Consider the following 19,785-nt stretch of genomic DNA (forward strand, 5'->3'; position numbering starts at 1 on the left):
ACTTAGCTGGCGGATGCTTTGAAGCATGTGGGAATTCGAACCATGACTGTAAATAACTGAGATGCAGATTCAATTGGTGCACGTGAGCGACTTATCCTAAGCACAACTCAAACCGAAAACACGCCTAATCTCACAAACACACAAATTCCCCAAAATTTAGAGGTGGTCACCACCAGTCCTTAAACCAACGTGACTCTTATTCCTATTTCAACGCAACTTCGGTCTTCTGAACCAATCCCAATTCGTTGTCCCATTCATTCTCTTCTCCTTAAACAAACTAAGCCAATCCAAACCCCCTCTCTCTCTCTCTCTCGTCCTATATATATAAAAACCCACCAACCCCAACTCAACCCATCGCATTCTCACAGACATTTTATCAAAAATGAAAAATTCTCCAAGACCTTCTGGGGCCATGGCCTCATTGGCCTGCATGGCCTTGTTCATTCTCGTTGGCCTCTCCACGGCCATGGACATGTCGATCATCGACTACGACGACAAGCACGGCATGGGCGTCCCGTCTGACAGGACCGAGGCCGAGGTGAAGGCCTTGTACGAGTCGTGGCTGGTCAAGCATCGCAAAAATTACAACGCCTTGGGCGAGAAGGAGAGGCGGTTCGAGATTTTCAAGGACAATCTCAGGTTCGTCGACGAGCACAACAAGCAGAGCCGGAGTTACAAGGTGGGTTTGAACCGGTTCGCCGATCTGACCAACGAGGAGTACCGGTCTATTTACTTGGGTACCAAGGTGGACCGCCGGTTCAGGCTTTCCTGGTCTAGAAAGAGTAACCGGTACGCGTACCGGGCCGGCGATGAGTTGCCCGAGTCCGTCGATTGGAGGGCGAAGGGCGCTGTTGCTCCGGTTAAGGATCAAGGCCAATGCGGTGAGCTTTTTATTTTTGTATTTATTTTTGTCTGTATTTTTGTTGTTGCGCATGTTTTTTTGGGGTCATGTTCTAATTGGATCGAGCAGACTTTGACCCTGGAATGTAGTGAAAGCGTTATGGGCCTGTTTGTTTGTCTTTTCTCCGAAAGAAACGATTTTGAGAATAACAAAAATATTTTTCCTTTTTCAGATTTATGAAATTCGTGAGACTCGTTCATAATTGCTTTTTATTTTTGTTTTTGTGGCTGGAGGACTTGTTTGTATGCGTTGTTGTAAATTGCAGTGCCTTTTTGTTCAGCAAATTTGTAATCTTTTACTTTTTTTGAACGGAAACATGTTTCCTAGAAAAAAAGTCTGGAAACATGCTTTGCTCCAAAAGATGGTTGTGCATATTTAAGTGATTGTAGCATGCAGATTAAAAGTCGATAATGCTTTGATTGAGTCCATCTTGATAATCTGCACCTATAAAATATGTGAGCTTTTTCATTAGCATAACGAAACGGTTCACATATGGTAATTGTAGTTTAGGATTATGAAATGCGATTTTCCTGTGTACGATACAGAATTTGTGAACAGAGGTATTGGTATGCCTCATGAAATGCTGCTGCTGCGTTTTGCTTCTTAGTAATAGAATTTATGTGTTTTGGATTGAAGGGAGTTGCTGGGCGTTCTCAACCGTTGGTGCAGTGGAAGGGATAAACAAGATTGTGACTGGTGAGCTGATCTCTTTGTCAGAGCAAGAATTGGTGGATTGTGATAGATCATACAACCAAGGATGCAATGGAGGTCTTATGGACTATGCTTTCCAGTTCATCATCAACAATGGTGGCATTGATACTGAGGAAGATTACCCTTACCATGCTCGAGATGGTTCATGTGACCCTAACAGGGTACACATCCAATTCAACCTCTTTTGGCTTTCATTTATGCACAAAATATTTCATCATTGTGTTAATGTTCTTTTGCGTTTATGTAGAAAAACGCTCGGGTTGTGTCCATTGATGGTTATGAAGATGTTCCAGAAAATGATGAGAAAGCCTTGAAGAAGGCTGTGTCACATCAACCAATTAGTGTTGCCATTGAAGCTGGTGGCAGGGAATTCCAACTCTACCAATCGGTAAGGCCTCTATCCTAATTCCAACTCTACTCATGTGGAGGGTAACCATTACGTTGTTGGATTGTAGGCTTGATTCATTGATCAGTAGAATCTTTTGCGGTCTCAAAATTTAGCCTGATAACGTAATTGGCAAGATCAATACTAGACATCTCTGACAAGTTCTAATTTATCTGTCCATTCAGGGTGTCTTCACTGGACGCTGTGGAACAGATCTTGACCATGGTGTGGTTGCTGTTGGATATGGCACCGAAAATGGTGTAGACTACTGGATTGTGAGGAACTCATGGGGTCCAAGTTGGGGAGAGGCTGGTTACATCAAGTTGGAACGTAATGTGGCTAGCACCAATACTGGCAAATGCGGTATTGCCATTGAGGCCTCATACCCTACCAAGAAGGGTCAGAACCCCCCAAGACCTCCCCCATCTCCACCATCTCCTCCTCCTGTGAAGCCCACCATTGTGTGTGACGACTACTACTCGTGCCCTGTGGGAACCACATGCTGCTGCACCTATGAGTACGGCAACTTGTGCTTCGGATGGGGATGCTGCCCTCTAGAGTCTGCCACCTGCTGTGATGACCATTACAGCTGCTGCCCCCATGAGTATCCAGTCTGTGACCTTGATGCTGGAACTTGCCGATTGGTAACAAATCATAGATCCATATATCTTTATGTTCTTGTTTTTCTGCAGTGACCCTTTTCATCTTTGCTGATACTGTGTTTTTACTGAAACAGAGCAAGGACAATCCACTAAGTGTGAAAGCTCTCAAGAGAACTCCGGCTAGAAGCAACCGGCATTTCCACTTTGCCGGCAAGATTCCAAGTGCTTGAGGATCCAAACCTGTGAAATTGGGTAACCACAAGGAAGAAAGTAAAGTGAGTTTGCTCCGAAGAAAATATGCATACCCCCAAGGAAGAAATTGCTTTTGTGTTCATTGAAATTTCAATGGTTATTGTAGATAAATTATGTAACCAAATCAATTCAAAACAAATTGGCTGCTGTGCTCTGTTGAGAAGTCAACTAAATCCCAATATATTTGGGATTGAGTGATTTGCCAAATTATATGTAATTGATTGTATATGATTTGCTTTCCTTTACTAGTCTCTTGATTGTAGGAAACTTGGGTATAGATACCCTTAACAGTGTAAAGAGAAAACAAGCAAGTAATCAAACATTCTTCTTTTGATTACAATTTTACATGGTATCAGAGCTAGGAGAAAACCTAGCTCTTGTTTTTCTCTTTACCGTCAAAAATCCCAGCTTCCTCCTTCTTTGTTTTCGTTAGTTCTCTGCCATGGCTAATGACAAAGAAGTTGAAACTTTTTCCAAGGATGGAAACAAGTCTGAAGTTTCCAACCCTTTTTTCATTCATCACTCTGACCATCCTGGCATGGTTCTTGTATCCAAACCATTGAATGGAGACAACTATGGGACATGGTGTCGTTCCATGCGAATCTCCTTGAGTGCCAAGAACAAACTTGGTTTTGTTGATGGCACTGTCAAGAAGCCTTCAAAGAAAACCGATCCTGATGAGTTCTCTCTTTGGCAACGTTGCAATGATATGATCCTATCTTGGATCTTGAATTCCCTTGATCAAGACATAGCTGATAGCGTCATCTACTCTGACACTGCTCATGATATATGGGAAGATTTGAAGGAGCGCTTCTCTCAAAGCAACGTTCCTCGAATTTTCCAGATCCAACGTGACATTGCTTCCCTTACTCAAGATCAAATGTCGGTTGCCGCTTATTACACAAGACTTAAGGGACTATGGGATGAGTTGGCATCATACAGTGATGTGCCGACTTGTACCTGTGGTGCCATGAAAGATCATGCTGAACGTGATGAGAGGAATAGGGTGATGCAATTTCTCATGGGTCTGAATGATTCATATGCTGCTGCTCGTGGACAGATTCTTCTTATGCAGCCCCTACCATCCATACGCAACATCTATTCCTTAATTTCCCAAGAGGAGAAGCAACGACAACTGGGGACTCCTCATACTACCTTGGAACCTGCTGCAATGGCTGTTCGCCAACACCAGAGACCTTCGAATTCTAATCGTAAGCCTCTTCACTGCACTCACTGCGATCGGGATCATCACACAATTGATACCTGTTATAAACTTCATGGCTATCCTCCTGGGCATCGACTGCACAAATCCAACCGAAACAAGAAAGGCTCAAGTTCCTCTGCCAATCACGTGCAGAACAATCCCACTATGCAAGAATTGAAGTCTGCCATGCCCAACCTATCTGACAGTGAGTATCAGCAGATTCTTACCATGATGAATGATAAGAAAGAGCCACAAGCAAACTCTGCAGGTTTGTCATATTATCCTTTACCTTTACACCGCTGGCTGATTGATAGTGGCGCAACAGATCATATTACATCCACCTCACATTCTTTTACGTCCACAAATAACAACCCTTCCATTCCACCAGTTGTATTGCCTAGCGGTGAAAAGGCTTCTATTATTTCTGTTGGGAATGCTTCTCTCAACTCATCTCTTTCTTTAAACAATGTCTTGTATGTGCCTAGCTTCAAAGTTAATTTGATGTCAGTAAGCAAACTTACACAAGGACTTCATTGTTCCATCTCTTTTTTTCCTAATTGGTGCATTTTGCAGGACTTGGCTACGAGGAAGACGATTGGTCTGGGTAAACAGCAAGGAGGTCTTTACTACTTGGTTTCTTTGGTGTCAGACAAGCCTTCCCTTCTCCCACCATCTTGCAACCATGCTCATGCCTCAACTCACCTCTGGCACAGCCGTTTAGGCCATCCATCATCTTCTCGTTTACAATTTTTAGCTAAGAATGTTTTACATTTCCCTTTTTCAAATAATGCTTGCGAGGTTTGTCCCTTGGCAAAGCAAACTCGCTTACCTTTTCATTTAAGTTCTATTTCCTCTTCTAAACCATTCTCTCTTATTCATTGCGACATTTGGGGGCCACATAAAATTGCATCTTTTTCAGGGGCTCGTTATTTTCTAACTATTGTGGATGATTTTACTAGGTTCACTTGGTTATTTCTCATGCAAAATAAATCTGAAACACAGAACTTGCTTAAATCCTTTTTTGCCTTTGTCCAAACACAATTCAATACTCACGTACAACAAATACGCGTTGATAATGGAGGTGAATTTTCTTCCATGCGTCGTTTCTTTCACGAACATGGGGTTATCTTTCAACATACTTGTGTCTACACACCACAACAAAATGGTGTTGTAGAGCGCAAGCACCGACATATCATAGAGATGGCTAGGGCTTTACGTTTTCAGGCACATCTCCCTATTTCTTTTTGGGGAGAATGTGTTCTCACCGCCATTTACTTGATCAATCGTCTACCCACTGCCCTTTTATCCAAGATATCCCCATATGAGAAGCTGTACCATAAACCTCCTTCTTATACCCACCTCCGCGTTTTTGGTTGTTTAGCCTATGCCACCATTGTCCAACCTTCCCATAAATTTGATCCTAGAGCCAAGCGATGTGTTTTTCTCGGTTATCCTTTCGGTCAAAAGGCCTACAAATTATTTGATCTTACCACCAAAAAATTTTTTACCAGTCGTGATGTCGTTTTTCATGAGAGTCATTTTCCTTTCCAAACTCTCCCTTCTTCCTCTCTCACGGAACCTCCACCCCCTGTTTTACCTCTTCCTTTATCTGATTTGTCATCTCCTCCATGTATATCTCCTGACTTACTCTCACCACATCCTCCATCTCCTTCTACCCCACCCGATCTCACGGCTTCTTTCGACACCGCTGCCCCCATTTTTCCCTCGGACACCACTGCCATACCAGCCCCATCACCACCTTCCTCTCCTTCTGTACCACCAGCCCCCATCCGCCACTCTCTTCGCCATAAGGTTAAACCAGCCCATCTCCATGATTATGTTTGCTCACAGGTTACTCTACCCACGCTTGACCAATCGTCGGACTCCTTGCCATGTCGCACCAAAGGTACTCGTTATCCCCTTTCTAATTTCCTTTCTTATCACCGTTACTCACCATCACACTTTACTTTCATTGCCAATATTAGTCGGCCAGTGGAACCTAACACTTTTGCAGAGGCTGTTTCTAATCCCCACTGGCAAGAGGCTATGCAATCTGAACTTGCCGCTTTGGAATCCAATCAGACTTGGTCCCTCACTTCTCTTCCACCTGGGAAGCAACCCATTGGATGCAAATGGGTCTATAAAATCAAGCATCGCTCCGATGGCACCATTGAGCGCTACAAGGCTCGTCTCGTGGCCAAAGGGTACACTCAAACTGAAGGTCTTGACTACCATGACACATTTTCTCCTACTGCCAAAATGGTTTCTGTTCGGTGTGTTCTTGCTCTTGCCGCTGCCCACCACTGGTCTTTGCATCAACTTGACGTCCACAATGCATTCCTCCATGGCGATCTACATGAGGAAATCTACATGTCACCTCCTCCTGGTCTTCGGCGACAGGGGGAGCATTTGGTATGTCGCCTTCACAAATCCTTGTACGGATTGAAGCAAGCATCTCGCCAATGGTTTTCTAAGTTCACTGAAGCCATACAAGCTGCTGGTTTCACTCAGTCCAAAGCCGATTATTCGCTTTTTACCTGCAAAAATGGCAAGTCCTTCACCGCTCTTTTGATCTACGTTGATGACATATTGATTACAGGAAATAATTTGCCTGCCATTGATGCTCTCAAGCGATTTCTTAATACTCGTTTTAAGATCAAAGACCTTGGTGATCTTAAATATTTTTTGGGCATTGAGGTCTCACGTTCCAGGAAAGGAATTTCTATTTGTCAAAGGAAATATGCATTGGACATTATTAAAGATGGAGGAGCTTTGGGAGCACGTCCAGTAAGCTTTCCCATGGAACAAAATTCCAAAATTTCTTCTGATACAGGTGAGATACTTCATGATCCAACAAAGTATAGACGATTGGTGGGACGTTTGATTTATCTCACCATAACAAGACCTGATATTACCTACTCAGTACACATACTCAGTAGATTCATGCATGAGCCTCGCAAGCCACACTTAGATGCCGCCATGAGAGTTTTGAGGTATCTGAAAAGTACACCAGGACAAGGACTCTTCTTTCCTGCTGGAAATGAGATGAAGTTGACGGCATACTGTGATTCAGATTGGGCGGGATGTCCAACCACACGAAGGTCCACAAGTGGCTATTGCGTGTTTCTTGGAAATTCTTTGATCTCATGGAGAACAAAGAGACAAAAAACAGTATCTCTTTCTTCAGCAGAGGCTGAATATCGCGCAATGACAGGTGCTTGCTGTGAAATTACTTGGTTGCGTTATCTATTGCAAGACCTACAACTCCCAAACCCAGGACCAGCTACTTTACATTGTGATAACCAAGCTGCGCTGCACATATCTGCCAATCCAGTGTTCCATGACAGAACTAGACACATTGAAATTGATTGTCATTTTATCAGGGATAAAATTCTGGACAGAACAGTGGTTACAAGATATATTTCATCTCAACAACAAGTAGCAGATGTGTTTACGAAGGCCTTGGGAAAAGAAGATTTTTCGGCTATGGTATGCAAGTTGGGAGTTCACAATATTCACTCTCCAACTTGAGGGGGAGTGTTGAGAAGTCAACTAAATCCCAATATATTTGGGATTGAGTGATTTGCCAAATTATATGTAATTGTTACCTGACTTGTATGTGTTGACCGCTTAGAGTCGAACCCTGGAGTTTGATGAGTTTAACAGAAAAAGCTAAAGACGAAAAAAAAAGGAAAAAAAAAAAAAAAAAGAGGAAGGAAAATCATAATATTAATCCATTAAACAAAATTATGTTTATCCTATGGCCAAATCATTTGTTTAGTCTAACATTCTCCCACGAGTCGAAGGACCTATTACAATTTTCAAAATCTATATTCTCAAAACATTTATACTAAATTTAAAACATTGCAAAAAATAATTAAAAAAACAATGTGTGTTTTTTATAAATAAAGAAAAAATATTTTTTATTTAATTATAGCAAACATTGATTTCGAGACCCTGTTTCAGTAGTTGTGAATAATTTTTAGGTGTTTCGGGTACACTATGTGGCTGGTGTACCATCCAATAGACGTAGTATATGAAGAATATTTACAATACAGCCAATCACATGTCATAAAAAGCAATGATTAAATTGGAAAATAATTCCACATATAAAAAAATTCCTTATGAAGGCTTTTCTTTTCTAACTCATACTAGTCCGTGAGAAATTTTCAAAAATTATGTTTTTGGGTTTCAGCACCTATTAAAAAACATGGGAAATAAACTTTTTTTTACGTAAGGATTCTTTTTTATTTTATTGATCTCCACACTTACTGAACCCTTATTCCTATAATAAATAAATAAACTATATAGATACCTATATTATGCATAATGGATTTATTTTTCAATACTCTTTTATATTATTAAAAATTGTATAAAATAAGAATATTTGTTTAAAGTTTTGGTCGAAAGTATTTTTTCGGACTTTGGTCAAGTGGTATTTTTCCTCCAAATGTTCTGATTCCCATCCTCGTTGATTAAAAAAAAAAAATGCCGTAAAAGAAAAAATTATTGCAATTTTATACGTATTTAGTATTTACTAAATAAAGAGTTGGGGGGAGGAATGAAAAATAACAAACGCAACGCAACGCGCCTTACCGTTTTAAGCCATTACTCTGTACAAGCCAACAACATCCTACCGTTTTATTGCCGCGAGATGACGATCTAACCGGAAGATATCAAACAGTCTAGGTCACATCACCACCGTCGATTCGGTTGACCAAAACCGAAGCACGTGAAAATGATAGCACAAAGACCTTGCTAACCAGCCCGATTACCAAGCCTCAGTTTCTCCCTCTCTCTCTCTGTCTCTCTGCGTGTGAAACCCTAGACAGGCTTCAGTTAACTTGTGTGAGATCCTCGGGGCTTCTAAATTCTCGGGCTTTTCATCTCGGTAAGATTGGATCCTATTCGTAGATCTCTAAAATTGCTTTAATTAGTCACTTAGCTCGCGTTTTCTTGTTCATAGTGAGTGTTTTCATTTAATTTCGTTTTATGCGGATCTTGTGGTTATTTCAATTTGACTTCATCAGAATAATCTGATTTTTTTGGTAGTTTTCTTCAATTGAATTCATTGTACATGTATATGCATAGGTTTTTATGTGTAGAAATGTAACTTGAAGAATGGTGCTTGAATTGACAAAATTGTTGTGAGTTGGAGATAAGCTGAAGTTTTGTTTCTATTTGGTTAAGCATGCCAAGGGCTATGTGTTAGACTGACTGTACCCAGAAATGGACCATTCTTTTTATTTAAAGAAGATAGGCTTTAGTTTTGACGGTTGGCTTGGAGAGAGCAAGAACTATTGGAAATGCAGAAACTAAGAATTCCATGTTTCTACTCGCATGATTGGCCGGGAAAGCTTGGAAACAGTTGGTTAGATTTGGGGAAACCTGTTTATAAAACCATTTGTTACATTATTGAAGTTTTAAGCTTGGATATCTCCTATGTTTTATTTTCATTTTGACGTAGATTTATAAAAGGATTTTTTTTACATGGGTAGAGCAATTAGGTCATGTGCTTTTTCTTTTTCTGGTCCCTCTTGTCATTTGAATTTGTGGAGTGATAGTTGCCTGGTTGATCATCAGTGTAATAGTATTAATCGTAAGTGCTTCAGTTTTATGCTACATTAACTGATGGACGTTGTCCATAATTGCACATTTCTGTTTGTCTTTTTCTCTTCTGTTTTAGCCTACGGAGAGAATAAGAATGATTAGAAAGTGAGAAAGAAAACAGAGGAAGATTGGAATATTTTGGTTTTTTCTTATATATTTTTGGCTGAAAATAAAAAGTCCATGGTTTTTGTCTTAAAATAATTGTTCTGTGTGTGCTTTTCAGCTACAGAAAGTTCGTATGCTGGGTTTGTGAACTTCTACTTTCAATACCCATTTCTCCATCAGGGTCGCTGGGGTAATAGGATGGATTCAGAATCGACTGCTCCTCAAACTAAAGCTCCTCAGGCACAACCTCCTGCTGCCACGGACTCTGGATCAGATTCTCAGGATGTGCCAAATAAGCCATTTTCTTCTGGCTTGTCATCATGGGCCAAAAATCTGAAAATTCCTCAGCCATTAGCACCAACACAGGACAACTCTACAACTGGGAATGCTGGACAATCACCCTTTGCACGCTTTACTAGTGGCTTAGGATTGCGCTTGTCTCCAAAAGCTCCATCGGCAGATGAGGGTTCAAGTGGAAGTCCAACAACTCAGCAACCTGGTTTTATTGGAACAATTACAAAAGGCATAGCTGACTCTTCTAAGAGTGTGGTGAAGGCTGTTCAGGTTAAGGCCCGACATGTTGTCTCCCAAAACAAACGAAGATACCAGGTGGGTCTCCTGTGTTACTGATTTCTTGCTGCTGTGGTCTTTTTTTTATTTTTATCTTCTTTATAGGGGTTATAATTTATAAACTGCTTTCCTTTTGCTTACTTGCCCTGTAGTCTCTGTCATTTCAAAGCAAACAAGACGTCTCCGCATGTTATGAATTTTTTAGCATTTGTATAACCCAATTTTCTGCCTTGTGTATAGGAAGGAGGATTTGATTTGGACATGACTTATATTACGGAGAACATTATTGCTATGGGATTCCCTGCTGGTGACATGAGCTCTGGCTTTCTAGGATATGTTGAGGTTAGTAAGTAATATACTCCACATTTGACTTCACTTGTCCTGTTCCTTTGTATCACCAAAATTCAGTCTACCTAAATATGTAATGCAGGGATTCTACAGAAATCATATGGAAGAAGTGATTAAGTTCTTTGAAACTCATCATCAGGTAATAATGCATTTTGGTTCATGATCTTTATATTCATCTTTGGATAGCATTGCCAAAATCCTCTTAATGCTTAATCTTCATTTAGTATTTATTTTACAAGATTTTATATTACCTTATGATGATCCATTCATAATGTTTCTGAGTATACGTAATCACTTAGATAAACTCTCTCTCTCTCTCTCTCGCTCCCTCCCTCCTTTTTGAAGGCTTTGTATAACTGCCTAGTGAGTGATTCCCAAGTTCATTTAGTATCTTTTTACTAAGGTCACTCATGCAGTCTCTACTTGATCATTTGAACTTATATGGAAATCTTTCAAAATAATTTAAGAGACGGAGTGTGCAAGATAGATTTCTTCCTTGATGCACCAAATATGAGTGTAGCAGAGCAAAGTAATTTGGAGCTTCATTCATCTTTTGATTTTGTTGTCCCAAGGAAGTTGTCATGATCTTGTTGCTTCTTGGTTCAGAGTCCAGATAATATTAATTTTAAAACACTCAACAAACAGACACACACACTGACAATCTCCCAAGCATAATGTTTCAACCGTTTATTGTATTTACTCGGATCTGAATTGAGTGGAACTTAACCCTTGTGTATTTAGCTTGTTAGCTACAGAAGTGCAGCTTCTTTCTTTAGCCATTTTATGTATGGTTTTGCTGACATTAGAAATTGTATCCATAAATTTCTTATATAGTGACTGTTTTATATTAATTCGTTGGTTAAAGAAATGTGATTAAGCTTATGCCAATTGCTATGATATATTGTACTGATATGGTAAGAAATATCATTCTCAATGTATTTTGACATATTGGAATATCTGATCTTGGGATATGTGCAGGGCAAGTACAAAGTTTATAACCTTTGTTCTGAAAGGCTGTATGACGCATCCTTATTTGAAGGAAAGGTGAGTCATGATTTTTCACTTGTGGGTGCGCCAACAGTTTTTATTTGAACCATTCAAATTAGTGATCTGTACTGTGGTCGGCTGGAATTGACGCGTGGCTAGGTTATTATTGAGCTTAAACCATGGCATTCAACTAGAACTTCTCACAAGTAGGGACGGGCAATGGGTACCCATTAGGTGTTAGGGATGTAGTGGTGGTTGTGATGGTGGTGACGGTGGTAGTGGAATCCCAATAAATTTACCTTTCCATTTTTGACGAGTGAGTCAATGTTATTTTCAAGAACCATGAAGAACAGAACCATATGTTTAGTTCACGAGACTAGAACAACACAAGTGACAAGTCCTATTTGGTTATATTCTAATGTTCTTTTTGGAACTCCACAATTACTCTATATCCTAACAGATCTGATATAGGCACCCCACTAAGCTGATAGTCTAGATATTGGTGCTTTCTGTTTTTTTATATAATAATTAATAAAGGCCCGTAGTAAACAAAGGATAATCGCTTAAAGTACATGTGCTGTGTGGATTGTAATTATCAAAACAAAGGTGTTCTGTTGTGACAGCTTCCTGTATTTGATTTATCATTTTGTCTACAGGTGGCTAGTTTTCCATTCGATGACCATAATTGCCCACCAATTCAGCTAATAACATTGTTTTGTCGAAGCGCTTATTCATGGTTGAAAGAGGATATTGAGAATGTTGTCGTTGTGCATTGCAAGGCTGGAATGGCAAGAACAGGATTGATGATTTCCAGTCTTCTTCTTTACTTGAAGGTATATTTGTGCATAGTATTTTTCCTGAAAGTGTGAAAAAGATTCTCATGGAAAAATGAGTTAATTTCTCAGTTTCATATTGTATCTTGTTTAGTTATTGTTATAGACTTATTTGCCGTCTCTTCAGTTTTTTCCGACCGCTGAGGAGTCTATTGACTACTACAACCAGAAAAGATGTATTGATGGAAAGGGGCTTGTTCTTCCAAGTCAGATTGTTAGTATTATTTGCTCTATTTTCTTTTAAGAGCTACATATTTTTGATTTCTTACCACTTACCCTTCTTACATTTTATGTGTTGGGCTAATTTTTGTCTGTTGTTTTTCTAGAGGTACGTTAAATATTTTGAGCGTATCTTAACATACTTCAATGGTGAAAACCCACCAGGGCGCAGGTATACTTTTGGCTATATATCCATTTTGTAGTATCTTTATTTTTCACATGGACACTGATGGAATATTTTGTTTGCATCATATGCAGGTGCATGCTTAGGGGCTTCCGGCTTCATAGGTGCCCATACTGGATCAGGCCCTCCATTACTGTCTTTGATCATAATGGTGTGTTCCATCATCCTTGCTGTGTCTGTTACCACCCTTCCACTTTCCTACTATGCTGTCTAATGATAAACCTTCTACCATCACAGTTCATCTGTTATGTTTGCCTTTTGTCTTCTTAGGGTTATCTGCAACTAGATCTTCTTCTACACTTGTTTTTTTATTCCAAGTACTATTGCACATTGTTGAATATGGAAAGATGACCTAACTCAACACTAACAAGTTCTTCACGTTTCTTTTTACTAAATAATCCTCAGAACTCTGAAAAAAATCATTTTATGAAATTATGAATGTGGGATATTTTAAAAAAAATTTGCTACACAGATATCAAAGAGTAAAGATCTCATTGCCATATTCAGAGCTGACCTGATAGTGAGCTTAAAATGTGTCTCACAATTCACTTGGAAGCACATGTATCCATTTTGTTTGTGTTGAACTATGTCATGCCGATGCTTGCAAAGACTCATAAACGCATGAAAACCATGTATATCTTAGAGTTTAAGTACTGCATAGTTCTGAAACTGATGTTTATTAGCTTATTATTATGCTGATGCCTTTGCTTTAATGCTCTCAGGCGTTGTCTTTTCCACGAAAGAGCATCCAAGAACTAAGGGTCTTTCGGTAGGTTTTTTTTGTTTTTGTTTGATAACAGTTAAATATAAGTTTCAATAAAGGTTCTGCCTTTTTCCCGTTAGTAATTTTTAGCTTTCTGCCGTCCTTATGATAACTTGGGTTTTGCATGTAAATTATATTGACAGCCAGAAGATTATTGGTTTTCTGCTCCCAAGAAGGGTGTAATGGTCTTTGCGCTGCCGGGGGAACTTGGCTTGACAGAGTTAGTTGGGGACTTCAAAATCCATTTTCATGATCGTCAAGGAGATTTTTACTGGTATGTAGTCTTCCTTCCCATTTGTTTATGCTTTGTGTGACTTGGAACAGATTCTCTTTTGTTCTAATACTGTTATTGTCGTTTATTCCCAGCTGGTTGAACACAACGATGACTGAAAATAGAAAAGTTTTAACCAACAACGATCTGGATGGGTTTGACAAGGTACATCTCTTGCTGATTTTGCATTTTTATTGCAAGATGTATGCTTTGTGCTAGGAAAATACAGAACCTTGGGAACTTATTGTTGGTGGTCTGCATGTATAGCACTTACAATTGTTGAAATATATTTACTTTGTTTTTACTTTACCATACTCCACAACCTGGATAAAATAACAGATGGTGAGGTTGGTTAAGGGTTGGTCTTATGTCAGAAGTGTTAAGTGGAAAAATGCCCTGGAACTTTAGCTATTTATCAAATATTGACTACAAATTATACCTGTTGGCCGAAACAATGTGAGCCATTCTACACCTTGAGAGCACACTTTTTTGCACTATCACTCAGCTTTTGGTGTTTGCCATCTATCACTGCTCGTATTCTCATCATGTGGTGTGGGAGATATAGCTGGGAGCTTTTAGTGGAGTGGAGCGTTATATGATAGAATTGAGTGCTCGGCTCTTGAGATGGTATTTCAATTGGACTCATAGGACTCCCTCTGCTTCCTTTTTTTGTTTTTTAATTTTGTTTAATACTAAGGCACACATGTCACCCTCCTTTTCTCAATAATTTCTTATTTAGTTAAAAGTTTAAAAAAGGATGGCCAACTTAACGGTAGTTTGTAATGGGTTTTCTGCAGAGAAAACTGCCTTCCCCGGGATTTCAGGTTGAAGTGGTTTTAGTGGATTATAACGGCAATGTTCCTACGGCACCTAACACTGAAACTTCTACTAAGAAACCGGATGAAAGCTCAGGTACCAATCCTTCCTCGGATGACGGGGGTACAGCTGCTCCACAAGAAAGTAAAAGCCCAGGAAATCAAGATAAGGATGATGTGTTTTCAGACAGTGAGGCAGAGGAATCTAGCTCTTCCAAGAGCCGGCAAGGAGAAGCAACTTCGGCAGCAGCAGGTGGAACTGTGGCCAGTACGACCACCAGTTCTGAGTCTAATACCAAACCAGATCAAATTGCAAGTTTAACACATGCGGCTAAACAAGTTTCTATTGGAAACGTGGACTCAAAACAGGTACCTGCTGCGAGTGAGCCAAAAGGTTCTGTTGGTGGTGGAAATGTCCCAGGCCTCGAGGCTCCAAACTCTGAGAGTGAATTTAAGGCAATGGCCGCGGATGCCTCTGTTTTCACGTTTGGAGATGACGACGACTATGAAAGTGAGTAAATCATGGGGTTGACGTTGGTGCCTGGAATTAGAGAATCTGTACATAAAATGGTTTGCAAGCTTTAAGTCCAGCAGTTGCTGATAATAGGTCATGTTCAATCCATTCGTTCAGTTTGTAATTGAAGTATGTCTTTGGTTAGTGGATTGATCAAGCAAAAAAATTTTATTGGATATGCGAATAATGAACATCAAACTGAGATGGGAATTGTTGGAATTCATTTTATTTTTTGTAAAAAGAAAAAAGGAAACCTGTAATATATCATTTCCTGCTTTCTGGGGTATACTTCGAGTCTTTTGTTCTTTTCTTTTTGTATTGCCTTTTTAATGTTATCCTTCATTTGCAGGACAGTGACCGTCCTCTTGCATCCAAGTTCGAGTTCCCAACCCTGTAATTTAGAATAATTTAAACCCTATCCTGCCTGCAACAAGCAATCCAGCAAAGACATTCACAAATTTATGCTACTTTTCAAACCCGAACATTGTGAATTTCAACTTAGTTGCGAAGCCCATTCTGCCTTACTTCCAGCAAATGCCTTGGGGATTTATTTGTATGTTTCTTGTTAACATGTCACTGATTTGGTCTAATGGAGACACTGCCATTTTGGCCTGCTATCAATATTATATATTGTTTCTTAAAGAAACGAAAAATAAATAAATGGAGTATCCAAGTTGGCTAGTTCCCACCACGATGAAGGTGGAGAAAGACTCCAACTATTCTCCAATGTAACATCATGACCTTTTCCCGATAATTGTTGTTCATATATATATATATATATATATATATATATAATACATTGAGCTTGAAACAACTGGGGAAAAACAACTTCAGTGGCATATTGACAATACAATCTAAAGGCATGAATTTATTTTATATGTATTGTCGTGTGACAAGAATAATTCAATCGAACAATGAATTCTTGTAAATAAAATTTTAAATAGAATCATAATATCCAACAAGAGAAAAATAGATTCATAATATCAACCCGAAATTCCTAACGAGAAGGAGCAATCACCCCTATGCCATTGCCTATGGTAAGAAAATCGTGTGTCCAAATTAGAGAGACAAAGATATGCCGCGTTCGGACAGCGCGTCTGCCCGCGCAGCCATATTTGCGGGGAAACCACGCATACGTGTCAATTCCTTAATTCAACCAAAAAAGAAAAAAGGAAAGTCTTGCTAGCTCCACGCGCTTTCCATCGCTGAAACTGATGTTTCATTAATTTCACGGAATCAACCATCGTCTCCTGTTCCTTCCTCGAAGTCCCAGAACTGGAAAAAAATTAAAAACCCTCTTCGAATTACATTAACTGCGGCTATTATTTTAACCAAACCATGTTCTAAATTTTAATTAAAAAGAAAAAACGCGCAATTACATTATTGTATAAAAGGAGAAGACCTTTCAGAGGAGAGATGTCAAGATATCGATTTTCATCCCATTATTCGTCTGCACAACCACACTACTCGTTTCCTAACTATTCGTCTATGTCGATTTCTGGTATTCAAGGGCAGCTTCTTGAGGTCACTGGTATAATTTCTCCTCCCTACAATTTTATTTTACAATACCCATCAACATCTTTTCTATTTTTTCTCGTTTAATTTTCCGTTTTCTGGTTTTGTTCTTCTCAATTCTGAGTTTTTGTGATGTGGGTTCTCATTATCTGGTGCTGCAGTTGTTGCTTGTAACAAGTTGCTGCAGTTGTTGCTTGTAACAAGTTGAAGGATACGGAATGGTTTTCACGGCAAGACCCATATGTTTGTCTGGAATATGCTAACACAAAGCACCGTACCAGAACATGCACAGGTATTTTTCAATTTTTATCCAATTTTACTTGGTGAAATTTGGCTTAAAGTTTTGTTCTTGTTTCTGGGTTTTTGTTCTTTTCTTAATCTAAATCTTCAGATCTGAAATTGGACTTAAGCCCAATTTGATTTTTCTGGTGTAGACGGTGGTAAAAACCCTACATTCCAAGAGAAGTTCGTGTTTCCGTTGGTTGAAGGTCTTAGGGAACTGAATGTTCTGGTCTGGAACAGCAATACTGTCACCTTGGACGACTTTATTGGCGAGGGAAAGTATGATTCTCATCCTTTGTGTTTGAATATCTCAATTTTGGCAATTTTTTAAGACACCCTTTTGCTTGTTCTGGGTTTTTGAGTTTGCTAATTGGATTATTTGGTGTGTGATTATTTTTAGGGTTCAACTTCAGAAGGTTCTTTCACAGGGTTATGATGACAGTGCCTGGACGCTCCAGACTAAAACTGGCAGGTAACTACATAAGTTTGAGCTCATAACTGTTTTATTTTGTTCTATAATAAAATCTAAATGGTTTATAAGTGATACGAATCAGATTACATGTAGGTGTTGTTATTTTTCTTTACAAATTACAATGTTCTAGTTGAATGTTCATATTCCGAAATTCTTAACCTCAATTGTTATTGCTCCCTGTTCCATTTGTACTTAGTCAAAACTCTAGGTGCACAGAGGTTGGTTTTTGTATACCGTGCATGCTAAGTCAATTATCTTTATGTTTCCATCCCTCTGTTGCTTTAACATCACATTGCATCCTTTCGTTAGGTTTTATATTTTACTCTTTTGCATGATGAGACAGCTTAGTTTTGGACCTGCATTGCGTTGGATGAAATAGGTTTTGAAAGTTGGATTATGAATGGACCGTGCTAGTTTATCAGTGGTTTTAGGAGTAAACATGGGGTGAGTTGTGTTAGCACCTTCCATGTTTAAGCTGTAACACCAGTGAGCATCTATTGGTCCAAATAAATCAACTCTAAGTAGACTGATGTCCCTAGCATACAATGACATTTCTGTGTCATCTGATTGCAGAATCTCCACTGAAAATCACTCAAGGAAACAATTAGTTTAAAGTAATACAAATTCAATTGAACGACTTTCATATGACTTTATGGTCCATCTATCGATCCTCACAACAGCTCAAACTTAGGTTGTGTTAATCAGTCACGAGTTTTTCCTTTATACTAGGAAGAAAATGAGGGGAAATCAAAGGAGAGGGAATTGATATACATCCTTATCTGTAATGCAGGGCATCCCTTGGACATGGGGTTAAAATTTTGTATGATATATATCCCTTTTATTAAGTTGTGTTAATTTACAATTTGGGCTAAAGAAGAGAAAACAACTGGCGGGAATGGTTTCATAACTAAAAGTTCTTGCAACACTTTTCTTCCTTCCTGAGTAGCCAATTTTGTCTTACCTTTATAACAGAAGTACAGAATTGGTTTTTGTATCCACAAGTTCATCGAACTAATTGTCCTTTAGCGTCTACATTTCATTTTGCTACGATTATGGGAAATATTCCTTTGTATCAAAAAATTGTTAGACTTCTGACACTAAATCTTTTCCATTGTAGATATGCAGGAGAAGTGAGGCTAATCATGCATTATGCGAAGACCAATGTAAGTTGCACTTTTTCTCACTATAACCGGGTTACTATTGAACAGTATTGTCTTGTATGTATTCATATTAATTACCTATCCAACTGAATTACTGTGTTTGGGTCACTGCAGAAACCAACAGCAAGCTATGCTCCATCTGCTCCTCCATATGCAGCACCACATGTACCACAATCTCATCTATATTCAACCCCTCCGCCCCCCGCTCCTTATGGACCACCAGCATCTGGACCTTACCCACCACCACCAGGAGGCTACCCAGCTCCATCTCCCTATCCTTCATATTCACCTAGTTCAGCAGCATATCCCCCATCCACGTATGGTCCCTCTCCATCTGCCTATCCTCCCCCACCATACCCACCAACTTCAGCATATCCTCCATCAACGTATCCACCACCTCCACAACCCTCGCCCTATTATCCTCCAGGTAACTTCATTTCTTCTTATGTTTCATACTTCTTGCTGCCAATATGACTCATCAAATACTGAGTCTCTGTTTTCTGCTTTTCAATTAGGTCCTTTTCCTGGACTTTATCCTCCTCCGCCACCACCGTACTGAGATAGAGCTCCTCCAGACCCAAGTGAAGAAGCAATTGATAAGATGTTGTGATAGTCATGTATAGACTTTTCCTCTTAGTTTGGCGGCTGTGCTTGTGTTACCCCGTGCACTTTTATTTTTCAAATTGCAAATATGTGCACTTTCTTTTCCCCCCCTGTTGATAAACCGTATATACAGAGGTTTTGAAGGAGAATTTTGTTACATAGATGATTCATTTGGTTACCCTTTGCGTTTTTACTTAATTCCTGAAGGCAGATAAATGTGTTATTTTTATGTTTGTGCTGAAGACATGCAACCAAGGGATAGTTCTCAGAACAAATCAATCTAGCAGGCTTCACTATTAACATGATAGGGGTTTTCAATCTAGCAGGCTTTGAACTTGTTTGAAAACTATGAAGCAATAAAAATGAAATGTAAATCTGAATTTTCATCTGAACTGCAAACAAGATGCATTATTTTCAGCTCATTCCGAACATGCTATAAGAATTGCGATATTTTTCAAGAAGTTCGCGGGAACACCATA

General features: G+C 39.3%; 3 protein-coding genes across 5 annotated transcripts; all 3 read left to right on the top strand.

Annotated features, from left to right (window-relative positions):
* The first annotated feature begins 189 nt into the window (after positions 1 to 189).
* Positions 190 to 2,943, top strand: LOC117636349 (cysteine proteinase RD21A-like). Its single transcript, XM_034370816.1, has 5 exons — positions 190 to 881; positions 1,538 to 1,773; positions 1,860 to 2,000; positions 2,183 to 2,641; positions 2,734 to 2,943. The coding sequence occupies exons 1-5, from the start codon at positions 383 to 385 to the stop codon at positions 2,827 to 2,829; spliced, it is 1,431 nt and encodes a 476-aa protein (XP_034226707.1). The 5' UTR covers positions 190 to 382; the 3' UTR covers positions 2,830 to 2,943.
* A 5,676-nt stretch (positions 2,944 to 8,619) lies between these two features.
* Positions 8,620 to 15,562, top strand: LOC117636348 (phosphatidylinositol 3,4,5-trisphosphate 3-phosphatase and protein-tyrosine-phosphatase PTEN2A). Of its 2 annotated transcripts, XM_034370814.1 has the most exons (13): positions 8,620 to 8,946; positions 9,889 to 10,379; positions 10,581 to 10,682; positions 10,771 to 10,827; positions 11,667 to 11,732; positions 12,332 to 12,508; positions 12,636 to 12,722; positions 12,835 to 12,899; positions 12,986 to 13,062; positions 13,634 to 13,680; positions 13,818 to 13,948; positions 14,041 to 14,110; positions 14,743 to 15,562. In XM_034370814.1, the coding sequence occupies exons 2-13, from the start codon at positions 9,969 to 9,971 to the stop codon at positions 15,277 to 15,279; spliced, it is 1,827 nt and encodes a 608-aa protein (XP_034226705.1). In that variant the 5' UTR covers positions 8,620 to 8,946; positions 9,889 to 9,968; the 3' UTR covers positions 15,280 to 15,562. The 2 variants fall into 2 exon arrangements, with proteins under 2 accessions (XP_034226705.1, XP_034226706.1); XM_034370815.1 differs by lacking the exon at positions 11,667 to 11,732 and having other exon boundaries at positions 8,690 to 8,946.
* Positions 15,563 to 16,432: 870 nt separating this feature from the next.
* Positions 16,433 to 19,499, top strand: LOC117637170 (protein SRC2 homolog). 2 transcript variants are annotated; one of them, XM_034371992.1, is made up of 7 exons: positions 16,433 to 16,805; positions 16,977 to 17,081; positions 17,224 to 17,350; positions 17,472 to 17,543; positions 18,661 to 18,706; positions 18,818 to 19,130; positions 19,219 to 19,499. In XM_034371992.1, exons 1-7 carry the CDS (start codon positions 16,691 to 16,693, stop codon positions 19,260 to 19,262), a joined length of 822 nt encoding a protein of 273 aa, XP_034227883.1. In that variant the 5' UTR covers positions 16,433 to 16,690; the 3' UTR covers positions 19,263 to 19,499. The 2 variants fall into 2 exon arrangements, with proteins under 2 accessions (XP_034227883.1, XP_034227882.1); XM_034371991.1 differs by having other exon boundaries at positions 16,576 to 16,805; positions 17,200 to 17,350.
* Positions 19,500 to 19,785: the final 286 nt, after the last annotated feature.

Source organism: Prunus dulcis, chromosome 8 (assembly GCF_902201215.1).
Source record: "Prunus dulcis chromosome 8, ALMONDv2, whole genome shotgun sequence".
In the NCBI taxonomy this organism is placed as follows: domain Eukaryota; kingdom Viridiplantae; phylum Streptophyta; class Magnoliopsida; order Rosales; family Rosaceae; genus Prunus; species Prunus dulcis.

What these genes read in the sequence shown, in the direction of transcription:
- LOC117636349 (XM_034370816.1), top strand. Translation starts at nt 383, where the DNA reads ATGAAAAATTCTCCAAGACCTTCTGGGGCCATGGCCTCATTGGCCTGC. An exon ending in TAAGGATCAAGGCCAATGCG is followed by an intron (nt 882 to 1,537) that starts GTGAGCTTTTTA and finishes TTTGGATTGAAG; the next exon opens with GGAGTTGCTGGGCGTTCTCA. An exon ending in GTTCATGTGACCCTAACAGG is followed by an intron (nt 1,774 to 1,859) that starts GTACACATCCAA and finishes GCGTTTATGTAG; the next exon opens with AAAAACGCTCGGGTTGTGTC.
- LOC117636348 (XM_034370814.1), top strand. Translation starts at nt 9,969, where the DNA reads ATGGATTCAGAATCGACTGCTCCTCAAACTAAAGCTCCTCAGGCACAA. An exon ending in CATCCTTATTTGAAGGAAAG is followed by an intron (nt 11,733 to 12,331) that starts GTGAGTCATGAT and finishes TTTTGTCTACAG; the next exon opens with GTGGCTAGTTTTCCATTCGA. An exon ending in ATCTGGATGGGTTTGACAAG is followed by an intron (nt 14,111 to 14,742) that starts GTACATCTCTTG and finishes GGTTTTCTGCAG; the next exon opens with AGAAAACTGCCTTCCCCGGG.
- LOC117637170 (XM_034371991.1), top strand. Translation starts at nt 16,691, where the DNA reads ATGTCAAGATATCGATTTTCATCCCATTATTCGTCTGCACAACCACAC. An exon ending in CCGTACCAGAACATGCACAG is followed by an intron (nt 17,082 to 17,199) that starts GTATTTTTCAAT and finishes ATTGGACTTAAG; the next exon opens with CCCAATTTGATTTTTCTGGT. An exon ending in CTCGCCCTATTATCCTCCAG is followed by an intron (nt 19,131 to 19,218) that starts GTAACTTCATTT and finishes CTTTTCAATTAG; the next exon opens with GTCCTTTTCCTGGACTTTAT.